Genomic DNA, 15,136 nt, shown 5'->3' on the forward strand with positions numbered 1-15,136 from the left:
GTTTACAGACAATGAGGACTGTTTTATGCGATGTGGTGCATTCATATACTGATTTCCCCTTTTTTGTATTGTATATATGGTGCAGTTAGGAAATGTGCCCGGTCCTTCCGGGCTTTTGTTTTTAACATGGAACGTGCGTGGCTTGAACAATAACAGGAAACGGCGACAGGTTTTGAATTACGTGGCACGACATAAGGCTGACATTCTCTTTATGTAGGAGACCCACTTGACTGACATAGGCACTGGTTCTGTAGCATATGTGGTGTTTCCATTTCGAAACATGCTGGGGTCCTTCGGGATCTACGGACTGCTCTGGATCAGATCGAGCAAAAGATTGCTGCGGCGGACCGTGAACTACTCGCTGCCCCTTCTGAATCTCTTTCTGCCCTCCGGCTGGAGTTGTGTGTTGAATTCCGGGACATGGCTGATAGAGAATTGTTGTTTCTTCAGAAGCATTGCGTGGCGCGGCGGTATGGGGAGGGCGAGCAGCCGGGTCGACTGTTAGCCAACACGCTCCGCCCTCCTAGGGGGCCCACTTGTATCTTCTCCATGACGGGCCATGACGGCTCCCCGGTTCATTCTGCCCCTGCGGTCTGTGAGTTGTTTCTTACATATTATAAGGACCTATATACCGCGTGCCTATCCGGGGGCCTCGGCGGTCAGGAAGCCTATTTATCTGAGGTGGCTCTGGTGTACCTTGAGCGCTACATGCAGGAGTTTCTTCTGTCCCCATTACTCCAGACAGCATTGTGGAGGCAATCGATGCTTTGTGTGCATCATCTGCCTCCGGTTTTGACGGCTTTTCGGCTGATTTTTACAAGGCGTACAAGGACCTTCTGGTGCCGCGCTTAGTCAAGGTCTATGCGGAGGTCCTAGAGGTGGGAGTTCTGCCCCCGATGTTTCGTGAAGCCGTGATCATTTTATTGCCGAAACCCGGGAAAGACTCCATGCACTGCGGCTCCTACAGGCCATTGTCATTGTTGAATCTGGACTACAAGATCTTAGCCAAAGTCGTTGCCATAAGATTGGCGCTCTTGTTAGAATTCATTGTCTCTCTTGTGCAGGCTGGTTTTGTCCTGTGCCGGTCCACTTCCTTCAAGCTACGCACTTTATTTACTGTATTGCATCGTTTCGACTCTTCCACACCAGCCGCAGCTGTGTTATTAGACGCTGAGAAGGCCTTTGATTCCCTGGCATGGCCCTTTTTTTTGTCAATTATGCGCCGCATGGGTATGCCGGAGTGCTTCGTGGCCACTGTTTCCCTTTTGAACACTAAACCCACAGCCCGATTACGCCTTATTTGTGCTTTGTTCGACCCCTTCCACCTATCACGGGGCACCAGGCAGGGTTGTACCCTTTCTCCTCTTCTTTTTATATTGGCCATGGACCCCTTGGCCCAGCAGTTTCAAGAGAACCACCTACAGTGGGGGTTGCAATTTCGCACTGGCCCCTTGTTGATGTCCATGTATGCGGATGACCTGGTATTATATGTTCAACAGCCTCAAGATAATTTGTCTTCATTAATTCGGGAAATCATTTGGTCCGGCAATTTTTCCGGGGGTTCATATCAACTGGCACACATCGGTTATATTTCCTCTCACGGCCTGCACCAAGCCTTGGTCATTCGAGTTTCCGCTGGAATGGTGCGACCAATCCGTTTAATATCCAGGTATTCACATACATTTGGACACTTCGTTGGTAATCCGTCTTAATTATGGCTCCGCTATTGATACATTGGGCTCACAAATTGACCGTTGGCTCCGCTTACCTCTTTCCATGGCTGGCAGGATCGCAATTATTCAAATGATAGTACTGCCCCGCTTTTTGTATTATTTCAATAATATTCTCATCCTGTTGACTAAGGTGTTTTTCACTCAACTCCGCTCTGTGCTACTTCGTTTGATCTGGGGAGATAAGTCACCCCGGGTCGGCTGCAGGGTGCTGACCTTGCCGCCGGACCGTGGAGGGCTGGGTCTGCCGGATATTTATTTGTATTATTTAGTTGTGCAGTGCGCGTATCCGCAAGCTTGGTTCCATCCTGACGCGCGCATACCGTATTTACGGCCAGAGGCGGATCTGGTTCTTCCGAGATGTCTCCTCACAATTCTCCCCACTGGCTTTCCTCGTGACCCCCGTGACATCCAGACTGTTTCCACCACTTGTTGGGCATGGATTGGATTGCGCAGGCTTCTTGGTCTAGATCTTATATATTCCCCGGCCCTGCCCCTTCCTAACTCTTCCCTTTTCCTGATTATGGGGGAGACTTTGGTAGAACGCACTTGGGAAAATTCGATATTTGCACCCTGTGAGATTTATTCCCGGATGGGCACGTCTTCTCTGTTTCGGAGGACGCCCGGTTCAGTGAACGCTCCTTTATGAACACTTTCATCCTCACCCGAATCAGTTCGGCTTTGAGGACAGGTTTCCCTTCCTTTCCTTTGGCCCCGGACGAGACTCCTCCCCTCACGTTGGTGATCCAGACCGCAAACAATGCACACCTGATTTCCAAGCTGTACAAACAGTGCGGAGCGCTTAGGCCGGTTAATGACTCAAACAGAGCGGAATGGGAGGAGGACCTGGGTGGGCCTATCACTGATGACCAATGGGCATATTGCTGCAGAACCATAACGGACGTCTCATTGAACAGTCGTCATAAGTTGCTTCAGTTTAAATTTCTTCGTCGGATGTATTTCACTCCGGCACGCGTCCACAGAATTGACACTTCCCGACCCCATCACTGTCCGAAATGTCTTGGCCCCTTTGCACACCTGTCCTGTACTTGTCCCAAAATTCACCAATATTGGTTAGATGTCCACTCCACGTTGGGGGATATATTGTCCATGCAACTCCTTCCTACTCCTGAGATTGCATTGCTGGGGTATGTGGAAAACTTCCCTAAGAAAGTTCGTAAATTAGCTGCACTCTGCTTCCTATTAGCCAAAAGGGAGATTGCTTTGTTGTGGGGCAGTAAGCGTGCCCCTACTCTTCACTGCTGGTTGAACAGCCTAGCATACTGCAATGTGAATTGTGAGGAGTTTAGTACCCTACTCCCCCCCTCTTCCAGACCGACCGATATTTGGGGATTGTACAGGGATTATTTTTCCCGGCAGCGGCTTGCTCATGATTCCCAGGTGCACTCCAGCATCACTCCCACCGGGGTGTGGTAGTTCCTCATGCCCTCTGGACTAGAGCGGCGGGGTGTCGATGGCGCTCAGCTGTATAGCTCTTGGTATTTGTAATTGGTAATGCTGGGTGTTTGCAATTTAGTCACGAGTCCGATTATGCAACAAATGCAATGTGGATTATTGTTGTCAGTACTTATGTATCACATTGTCCCTTTTAGTCCTCATGATTTGTGTACATATTTTATGGCTGTGTTTCTTTTTGTTTTTGTCATTTTTGTAATTTGCTTTTGATGGTTTCATATTGCACTTCATGGTTTGTTTTTTCTTTTTTGTTATGTGTTCTTTTACAAAATGGAAAATAAAGTTTAAAAAAAAAACTACCACATAAAACTGTTACTCAAGTCTGCTTAATATCAGTAGAAAAGTATATTACACCAAGGACCCCAGTTCAACTGGTGGACTGGGCATCAACAACAGACAATGCGCCTGAACGTGACAAGGACTCTGCGCTAGAAATATCACCTTTATTCTTTAAACTCTTGCAGCTTGTAAGTAGGCTGAGGTAGCTTCCCTTCTAACTAAATAGCGAGATTTGCCCAATAACCACAATTGACAGCTTGGATGAGAACAAGACAGTAACTTTGGTTCCATGGGGTACAATATATCTTCTCAACACTAGAAATGTCTTTCTGATCAAGACTGTCACTGGACCGAGGTCTGGGAAAAAAGAAAGCTCAGATTTGAGTATTCCACCTCTTTTTTCTTGGTTGACCACCTCAGGACAATGTTGTGTTGATTTCTGTCCAGTGGCATTGTTTGCACTATTTATGGCAATCTAACAGAAAATCTGACTGTCTGTTAGAAATAAAGCACCTTATGTAGTATATAATACATTGTTTGTGTAAACTGGTGCAAAAACTTTTCTGATTGATTGACTTAGCACCAACATATATGGAAGAGCGAAAAAAGGCACGTCCCTAAGTGTAAGTTTAAAATACGAAACTAGCTTAAAAGAGGTTCCTATTGAGAAAAAAAATATCTGTTGACACTTAGGCATGTGTGGACACTTACGAGACACGCTTCACTCGATTGGTTGATTTAATGTAGAGGTGGCGATGTAGTTCATCAATAAGGACCAGGTGAAGGTTCATCTTCTTACTGTGCAATTCCAGCCTAAGATCACTCAATCCTTCCACCTGCAAAAGGGGACCCTCCAAGGACTCAACTGCTGCAACCTGGAGAAGACAACACCAAAGCACAGTTGGTAGTTATCATGCAACAAATAAAATCTTCGTAGCATGTCTAGCAACAAAGAACTAGTTGTCTTACTGATACTATTGAAGATAAGAAAACAATCAGCAAATCGTCACGATGTCACTGAGGTGCGTCAGCGCATACAAACACAAGCACATTTGTACATACACACAAACACACACAGACATGCATACAAACAAACACACCCCGCATCCATTACTTATAACAATTTTCACCAACGAATTGAAGTGCATGCTTAAGTCATTACCTTTCGTGCTATATAAAACTTTATAAATAAATAAATAAATCTCAGGAAAAAAAGGAATGCTGACTTTGATTTTGAGAAGTCCTGTGTGAAGTAATCACATCTAACAACAAAATATCAACAATATACAATACTGTAAATATGGATCTTTTTTCAGTCAACAATCTCTAGCATATTGCAATTTTTCCCCAGTTATGTTGTCTTCACATGATTGCTTGACACTATCTTGACAAAAGAGTAAATAATACAGATTGCCAATACTAGTTATTTCAAATACCTATACCTACAACCAATAAATTAAAAGTGTCTAGGTACAGTAAGCTCTATGCATCTTATTGAGTGTTGAGCAGTGTCACCGACATATCTCATTGTAATATTTACTCCCTAACTTATACTTTAAGGGATGATTCACCAAATCCAATAGGAGGTAGAAGAGGGACAGGTACATAAAGAAGAGCAAAGACATTTGTGGACCCCATTCAGCTCAGCAAAACAACCCTTCACTTCTCTAGGTCTGGCAATGGAGCCCTCCCAAAATATCCTAAACTCCAGATATTGCACTAATGCTATCCATAAAACAGCAGACAATTTCTCTGGGGTTGGGTTTTGAAAAACATACACAACCACAGCTACTAAGTACTAATTTCTTTAAAAAAAAAAAAACAGTCTATGTTTAGAGCCTCGCCAAGTCATCTCAAAGTCAGTAGAAATCTGCCTGCTCTCTGGCACTGCCAGGTATGTACTGCTGCTCTATGTCATCAGCTAAAACTACGATTGTAGACTTGAGAAATACACTGTTCCTAAAAAAGTGAGTCTGTGATGATTCTATTAGCCATCTCTACTTCCACAGTGCTCCTGCAGAGGCCTCCCTTGTGTTAACATGGCCAGCCCTAAACGCATGCAGTGAAGTGACTGCACCTTGTTAAGGAAAGTGTCCAGAGGCTATAATCCTGGAGTTTCCATACTGTTGTAGGTGTCAGCAGGCCTCTTGAAATGGGCACTGAAGACTGAAGTATTCCATCTATAAGAAGCAGTTTAAGGTATGGGCATATCAATAAAAGCTTCACAGAATAAAGGTCAACAAACTAAATACAAGCTACAATGGGCTTCATTTTATATCAAGCAATTTCTGTAACCCTATATGCACTCAAAATTACTCCAATTCTGGACCCATACAAAGGCACCAAAATCTAAACATTCTGGTTAACTGACCAAATCGGGATTCTCCACTCCATTGAGCACCTCAGCCGTATGAGCGCCACGATCACATACATTTCTATCTTAGACAAATGAAACTGTTTTGCTTGGGAACCAAACACTCCAAGTGCGCGGAAACTATCAAGTGATTTGATTTATAATATCATCACTTAACGGAGGGCTCCATCATTTGTTTTTTTAAAGTATTTTATTGATTTTCAATCCAAACATAGCCCCCCTCGCCCCCCATGCAAGGCTCATCGTCAGCAGAGGCAAGTTACTGGATACATTGTAGAAAGTCATTTCCCACAGTTGAGCTCGCAGTTATTTCAGAATCAGTGTAGCTATAAGCGTCCTAGCTCCACTCCGTTTACCAATATCAACCCTATTACCTGCAACTTATGCACCCCACATTATACCGGAAGCCCTACTTGGTACTACCGCAGATATTTGCCTCTTCCCTCAACCCCCCCCCCCCCCCCCCCCGCCTAACCCCCTTCCCCGGTGTGCTCTAAGTAGTCTGAACCAGGATTTTTAATCAACATCTTCGCGCCAGGGTACCAGTGTCCTATTGTAGTTGGGTTGTTAATAAATTTCTGCCATGTCCGACCTTGCTCCCTTCCCCCAGCAGCCACCTCAAACCTATCTATAGTCTGGAAGCCTTCAAAGAGTCAGAGTCCGAGTACAATTATGGTGCTTTCAGCAATGCCACCAGGGCTTCCCATGCCTGTGCAGTTTCCATCGGGTTTACATTGTTCGCTCTCCTGGCCTGCTAGAACCTGACCATACTCTCACTAGCAGCCCAACTCGTGAATTCGCCTTCCATCGCTCCACACTAGGGCCCTGCTTGGATTGTCACTTTCTCGTTAGTTCCCGTTTGTCCAACAGAAACCCCATGTCAATGAATGTACTTGTTACCTTAGTTCGCCCTGTATGAGGAAACCAGTGCAGTATACATGCCCCCATGTTGGGTTCTATCTGCCTATCCGTCACTCTGCAAAGGACCTCAACCACCTCCTCCCAGTACTTTCCGAGCTGGGGGCAGCTCCACATCATATGTTGGAAGTCTGTTGCAGTCAAACAACATCTAGGGCAACATGCCGAATCCACATTGAAGTATTTATTTCTCTGCTCTGGGGTTAAGTACGCCCTGTGTATGATGTAGACATGGATCTGTTGGAATCTAGCATTCTGCGTACCCTTCCACGCCCTTTCCACTAGTTTAGCCCAAGTCGATTCAGGCAGGGCTTTAAGTGGGATTAAAAAACTGGGGGATCTCTCAAAGGGGCGTGGCAGTGTAATTAGGGGCGTGGCTTTAAAACACTTATGCTAAAAATCTGTGTTTAGCATAGTGTGTCGCCCGACTTGTATTTTGCTGTTCCTGCCATTGCATCCAGGTATGTGATACAACAAGTAACATCATACCTACAACAAGTAAGGACTATTGGCTTTGTCAATTGTTATTAGTTGCATAAGATAAATAAGCTGCTACTATGGCTTGTTACATATAATATTGAAAACTCTTCCAATTAAAGACCTGGTGAACCTACCACAATGTTGCTGCTCTTGCGTTTCAGAAAGAGAAGGGAAATCCAGAAAGAAAATGACTCTTTAAAAGGATTTCCCTTCCCCCACAACCCTCACCTGGCATGACGTCATGCCGTAACTTCTTTGCTAGTGAGAAGTGAGCAGTGTGGGCAGCGCACATCGATGTGCCTGCTCTCTCGTAACGGGTCTCTATCGAGCTGTTTTGCGCCCTGGCTCTTTTTTCTGGACTGGAGTGACAGCAAACTGCTGTCACTGTAGTCCGGAAAAAAACGTACCGTCTGTGCCAGGGCTCAAAACAGAGCCCGATAGAGACCCGTTTTGAGGCCCCTTTTAAAAAACTGCAGGTGCTCAGACCCCTGGAGACCCGGCCCACTTAAAGCCCTGGATTCAGGTATATCTTTGCCCAAGTCCACCTCCCATTTTCCTTGCAGCTGAGCTAGTGGCTGAAGTCTCTCCGCTACCATTCACCTATACAGGCACGTTACTGCCTTTACTTTCCCTGCGGCCATTACTACATATTGGCTTGTCAGGGATGTTTGAGGCTCTAGCAGACCTTTTCCCAGTGTTTTTGAATCGTTGATATCAGAGCCGCATGCAGCAAAAAGTCACCCCTAGGCAAGCCGTACCTGTCCTTCATTGTTGGATAAGACAAGAGAGCCCCCTCCTCATACAAGTAACCTATCATCTGCAATCCCAGTCTTTCCCACTCTGCCAGTGTCGACCAGTCCCCTCTGTGCGGGAGTGCCAGGCACACTCCGAGAGGTATCTCCGGTGCGTAAGGACGAGTACCACCCACACTACGCCTGCTTCTATTCCAACATTCCCTCAGCACTTTCTCCTCATAGGTCAGTGAATCGACCCGCAACCGTTGGCCCAGGATCACAAAGGACAAAACATGTCTTGGAAACCATCTATCCTCTGGGCCATCCGGCCCCCTGAACACCCGAGCGACCGCCTGCGTGAGCCATTGCAGCTGGGCCGCCAGATAGTACAGTTCAAAGTCCGGGACTGCCCACACGGAGGGCTCCATCATGATATATTTTGTCAACATCTTCACGTCCTTTCTCATCTCAAGCTAGTCAAACTCATGATGTCTGGTTGTACTCTAGGATGCACTCTACAATCTATCATGATCTAATATGCCAATACTTGCAAAAACAGATTAAACCATCTACCAACATGAAATAGCTCTTTAAATCACCTTAGGACACTGCCTTAAATCTTTTATGAAAAGCAGATTTACCCAATTCGAATGAACCAGTCTTCAACATAGCTCAATTCTTCTTAAAGTTAGAAAGATAAAAAAAATAGAAAACCCTCACATTTTAATCCCCTCCAGACTTTCATTTTTCTGATTAGAAGGTAATAATCAGACCTTGCTAGAAACCCTCTATACAATCAAACATCCACCTAACAGTGAAGACAAAATCATCTCATCTGACCTAAAAAAAATGTGTACCTCATTCGTAGCCCTGCTTTTTTCCAGTTAACAGTTAAATCCGCCAACTCATAATAAATCTTCTCTAGAGCGGTCAAATTAGGTCAAGTTACTGCTCTTTAAACAAATCACATTCAAAAACCTCTGAAATAATCTCGTTTTTCGCACAAACAGGTGGAAAAGACAGGCCGAGCAACTAAGCAGTCACATCAGTAACTTTCTTTGTTTCTATCAGTATGAATTGAGACCCAAATGCAGGAAAGAACCTGCTTTGTAAAAGAACTAAGGAAACAAGTATTGGCAAAGCCAACAGGTCTCGCATATGAGGGCTATTGGCTTTAGCAATGTTTTGTAGCCATACTGTACAGCAGCACAGATGCTTTGCTGGATGGCTAAAACTCATTTGTGCATATATATGAAGAGCATTAGCACTGGATGCATCACAATCCTTTTTTATTATTATTATTACTTTTAGCCATGCCACACAACAGCCACACTAGTATACCGCATGGCTACAAATTATTACCAAAGTCAGCAATGCCCATGCTGTTCAGCAGTGTTTCCTTAATTGCAGTTCGCCACCCACTGGTGGATTGTGAGCTAATTTTTGGTGGATCGCGAAAGTCCAAGCAATAAATAAAGATGTATTTAAATTCTTTATTTTGTCTCATTTGCTAAGTTTTCAAGACTGAAGTCAAATGTCAGCCTACGTCTTCTGCTGTTTATTTTATGTTTTTTAACAAGAGGACTGGTGTTTACAAACTCTTCTCACTGCGCAATCAGAGAAAGAAAAATAAAGTGAATTATGAGACAAAAACTGCTGGGGTACATTAAGTGCAAATGAAAAGTCTGTAGGACGTCATTTTTCCGTAGTGCACAATAAAATGTAAATGAACTGTACACATTCAGTAGAAAGGAAAGGCAAAATGAAGCACATTTTTAGAAATTTTCAAGTGGGACGGAAACAAAGATTTTAATAGAATAGGACTTTCTTGTAGATGGTCTTATGGCTTCTCTCAAAACATCCATGCACTTCTGGGGAAGATTCAGCTGACCACATTGTACGCGTTCAGGAGCAAAGCTGCCAAGTTCAATGATTGAAGGTTTAGGTGTTGAACCTGGCCTCCGAACTTGTGAAGAAGATTAAGCTTGCATGGCAGCATCCTGTTTGGATGCTCTTGAGAAGTTAAGGTTGGTGAACCACCATTGCCGGGGCACTCCTGAGCAATGAGAATCGTGTCTGGCCTTCAAGTGTGACTACTTGATGGTTACTGTTGGCAGTAGCAGAACTAGAGGAAAAGCGTAAAGAAATGTGCCTGACCAGTCGATCCATAGGGTATTTTCCCAACGTGCCTGGTTGGTAAAACCTTGAGGCAAAGCTTGGGCATTTCTGGTTTCCTCTGTCTGCAAAAAGCTCTATTAGAGGGAAACGCCATTCGCAAAAGATGTCTTGAGGGACAGCATAGTTTAATACCCATTCATAATTCTCTTGAATGGTTCTGCTTAGAGTGTCCGCTTGAACATTCTGGATTCCTGACAGATGGACAGCAGTGATCCTGAGACTACTGGGGATTAATAGTTTCCAGGCTGTTTGTGTCTTTAGAGACAGAGGCCTGTATTTTGTCCCTCGCTGCTTGTTCAAATAATGCATGGCTGTTGCATTGTCCTTTTGAACAAGGAGGGAGTTTGCCTTGTCGGACGAGAAGAAAACCATCAAAGCTGTGTGCACTACTCTCAACCTTAGTAGGCTGATATGGTAAGGCAGTTCCTTCAGAAACCACATGCAGTGAATCTGTCCATGGGAGCACCCCAACCAGAGAGGGTGGCATACGTGGTCTGAGTTGAGATGCCTTGAAGGATTATACCTTTCAGAAGGTTCTCTGAGGGACACCACCAGTTGAGTGATTGTTTCGTGTGAGATCACTTTAGGATCACTTTCTCCTACCATCTTCCTGACAGTTGATCCCATTGATCCTGCAGATCAGTGTTGCAGCAGTTTCCCATACAGGCTTGCATTCAGGACCACCAAAAATACATCATACCATTGATCGTAGAAGAGAGTTGGATGGGCTGTTGTCTTCAGATTGCAACACTTGTAAAAGATAATCCTCTCTCCTCTGAGAAAACACTTTTGTGTGCACGGTGGCAAAGACTGCTACTAAGTAGTGGAGGGATTTAACTGGCATGGATAAAGAGGTCTTGTGATTTACATGGAGTGCTAGCCAATTGAGAATTATATGACAGTTGTATGATAATGTTGGTAAGAAGACGCTTTGATGAGCGAGTAGTCTAGATCTGGGGAGACAAAAATTCTCATTTTCCTGAGGTGAGCTGCAATGAATGCCATGCCATGCATTTTGGAAAGGTCTGTAGCACAGATTTGAGACTGAAAGAATGAATTTTGGATTAGCCTCTATCTATCTAGTTCTTTCGGATGGAACAGAATTATGTATTTGGTGGCATTGCTGGTGGTGGATACTTGAATCTGAGACGGTATCCATTTTCTACTAAATTCACAACACATTTGTCACTGGGTATATTTATCCACACTTCCAGATAAAGTGTTATGCTTTCCCCTGCCAGAGTGGGTAAAGGAAGAGGGTAAAGAAGGCATTCACTGCTGTTTAGTGGCTTGGGCAGGTGGCTGCTGAACTCCTCTGCTCCTTGACGGACGTCTGTGCTGTTGATGTCTGCTGCACCTGTTGTTTCCCTTGAGGCCAATGAGGTGATTTAACCCGCTTATGAAAATTGTCATGGGGTTAGGCTTTGCCCTTACACTGTGTTAAGTTAGCATGAGCTTATTAGAAGTTTAAACACCATTTTTCCTTTCTGCTGCTTCTGCACACGGCACATATTGTTATTAATGCTTTGAGCCTAGTAGAATATTTTGCTTCACACGAGAATAATATATATTCCTATAGTATCAGCTTTGCTTGGTAAGCGATGTCTGAACAGTGAGTGCCGAGGCCTTCAAGGTTATTTCAACACAGTGGTTGTTGTTCGGTATGATCAGCACACGTCCTAGACATAACACATATGCAGCTGTGGCCAACTCTGGCTTTTGGCGCGCTTAATAATGCACTGCGCAGAGCATGCACACACACACACTTGATGAATATTTGCATGCAGAGAGTTGGTGTAGAAGATGATGTGATCCCTTTCTACTAAGACCAGAGATATGGGGCCGCCCTTCTAAACCCAAAGAGACCTTCTGTAGATATAATATAATATACTTGCAAGGGAGGGTAAGACTGAGGTGCTATTTAGACTTCTTCCCTTTAGCATTTTACCATGCTTTCACCCTTGGTATTTTATGGAATAGTAACTATGCTGATAACCTCGTTGCTTATAATATGTTTGCTTGTATTAGCTAAGATACTGTGCCTGAGAACACGGCATTAGAAATAAATGTTTCAAGCTTGCACGTGTCTTCATTTACTCCTCGTTCTGGACTGGTTTGTTAGTATAACAAAAGAGTGTTCATGTGTTCCACGTTACCTGAGGTGTTTTAAGTTCATGTTCTGGGTTGTCTAATCATTGGGGGTATGGCAGAACCAATGATACACTGATTGCTAGACTGGTAGGGGATTTTGGCTACTAAGGTGAGTTTTGGCATACCCTAATTCACTGAGGTTCCAAGTCTCTATGCACAGTTCTGTGTAGGAGCAGAATCCCTGCGACAAAATATCGTTGGGCGTAGGACCTATAGGAATGTCTCCTGTATTCTTTCTTTTTCTCCAGCCCTACCACCCAAAGAGTGTCAAGTTCGGGCTTCATGCTAGAAATCTCATCATTAGCATGGGAACCGTATAAAGTGTTCACTGAAAAAAACAGAAGGTTTAACATTCAATGTTGAACTTCTGGTTTCAGGTCACTGAGTCTGAGGCATGATGAGCGGTGTAGTGATAAACCGTAATACTATCCATGTGCTGATAGGATGAAGTTATTAGCTTTAGCAGAGTTGATCTAGTTGGATAATCATCATGCTTTCGTTGACAATTTCTTTTAAATCTCGACGTCTGTCCCTAGGGATGATTTCTATGAATTGTTGAATAGAGTCCCAGAGTGACCTGGCATATTTTCCAATAAGGGTAGACACACTTGCAGCCTTCATAGTGACAGCAGAAGTGCTACACACTTTTATGTCCACGCAATCTAACTTTCTCCTATCCTTGTTAGGATGAACAGTAGAAGAAGGGGCTGAGGCATGCAGTTTTGGGGCAGCAGAAATATTTAACAGAGTTCGGTGTGGGATCGGTACAAAGAAATAATGAATCCTGATCTGGAGGTTTGCATTTTTTCTGTAGACGAGATGCTGCACCCTTAACAGATACCAGAGTCAGGAATACATTGTTGGCTGATTCTAAGAGATCTTGAACCAGATATAGCAATGGTCATGCAACAGACCGATAGAGCACAGTCTCAAAGATTACCAATGTGGTGGTTGTGGTAGTCGGCAAATTAATATTTAATTTGTTGGTGGCCCTGATAGGAACCTCCTGGAAAGTATTAACGTGATTTTCAGGAGAGATAATCGTTGGGGATAAGCCTGACAATGTGGGAGAATATAGATCAGAAAACGAGGTTGAGTGATGTGACCTTGAAGACCTCAATCGGGATGGAAAATTCCATATTCGCCTTGAGCATGGTCGTCTGAGAGATGTTGAATGGTAATGACACAGTGGGATCTTGATCTTGTTCTCAACCAAGACCTGTTGATGACAGGTCTGTTATGATGTGAGAGAGATATAGAGTGCCTTGGTGGAGGCACCACTGACACTGGTGACTTTGGTGACCGAGAAGGATTGTCTGGAGGATTTAGTGAAGGGATTACCACTGCAATTACCAGTTATGGAGAGGTGGTGGAGAAGGTGTAGTAGAAGTACGACTCTACCAGAACCTGGGGGAGTGTAGAAGGCATGGTACAAGGAGAATCCTGTATGATGACGGGAGAAGGTGGCCTGGGTGGAGACTAGGCTCTGGAGTACTCAGATTCCAATTTGGATAGCAGTTTGTGAGATTTCATAAGCGAAAGTCATTCCACTGTCTTCTTTTATGAAATGGTATCATGTCTCGACGTTGAAGTACCTCTCAGCATTGACAATCTCCCCTACCTCAACGTCATGTGTGTTTTTTTTTACAGCGAACCAGCTCTTGACTGTGAGCAAGAAGGTTCTGTATGACTTTTTGATGTTGATGTCCTCAACATTGAACGGGGACGTCTTGTCTCACCCGAAATTCTCCTTTAGGATCTTCCTATGGGGGAGTCCTTAGAGGGTGTGATGGGGCACTGGTAGAGGGAACAGTCTCTCCATGCCCCGCAGATGTCTCTCCAGCCAGGGAATCTTGTGCTATTCTCTGCTCTACTTAGCCATGCAGGCATTCTTTTTTTCCCTCTCTCTCTCTCCTGCTCTCTCTCGCATTCTGGGGACATGTGAATCTGGGAAATTTAGGATTCAGATCCTGTGCTGGTCTATTTTTGCCATTTGTCTGCCATCATCTGGCCATTTCGCAGATAAGAGATGGCAGCTTTTTCTTGTCACGAAAATCAATTAAAGAAATCTAAAACAAAAAAGAAATATATTTCCTGTCAGGAACATATCTGAAAATTCTCTTTGTCCTTAAGGACGTTGAGTGAACCACTTTTGAAATGGTTTTGAATAAAACGTTGAAGTAAAAAAGGAAAAGCTCTGCTCCAAGACCCTGTCAGCAGAAGCCGGAAAAAGAACTGCCCAACCTGCCACATGTAGGGCATGATGGGATACTAGAGATCAATACGCCTTAAAGGCACAGAATTCTACTCTCATTGTTTCAATGCTGCAGCCTATACAATTACATTGCCTATGGCTCCCTATCATTCATTTTAAAGGAAAGTAAAACAAGCTTGTGAGTTTAGTTTTAATTCACTTTTTTTTGTGACTTTGAAGGCTGTAGGGTTTTTTTCTTCCAGCTTTTAAAACAAATTAATGCAACGCAAGAATAGCTTGTCTTAAGGCTGCAAAATGTAACTTTTTTTGTCACATGTACTTCCTGGCCTTTTTGAAGTAAGGCAAATAAACTATCAAAATGGGACTATGAAAGAACTTATCCTTGGAAGCCGACATGTGGACAGGACTAGTAGGTGCTTATAAGATCAATGGAGATCCCCTGAGAGAAATGCAGATCCACACCTTCATTCAGATGGAATGTTCCAGAATAGCTAGAGATCTCCAGCTACACACTAAGCATCACTAAAACCCAACCGATATATACATTTGTGCTGCAAACATGCTATTGATTTTCCTACTCAAAATAACAGATTCCAGTCTG

General features: G+C 44.0%; 1 protein-coding gene across 2 annotated transcripts in view; it reads right to left on the reverse strand.

The window, feature by feature from the left end:
- EXOC4 (exocyst complex component 4) overlaps positions 1-15,136 on the reverse strand; it is a 1,827,849-nt gene that overhangs the window by 1,624,846 nt on the left and 187,867 nt on the right. For both annotated transcript variants that reach the window (XM_086918922.1, XM_086918920.1), the window contains exon 4: positions 4,197-4,360. In XM_086918922.1, the coding sequence (XP_086775048.1) occupies positions 4,197-4,360 (164 nt within the window). The remainder of the gene's footprint in view (positions 1-4,196; positions 4,361-15,136) is intronic.

This window comes from Lissotriton vulgaris, chromosome 1_1 (genome assembly GCF_964263255.1).
Source record: "Lissotriton vulgaris chromosome 1_1, aLisVul1.2, whole genome shotgun sequence".
Lineage (NCBI taxonomy): Eukaryota > Metazoa > Chordata > Amphibia > Caudata > Salamandridae > Lissotriton > Lissotriton vulgaris.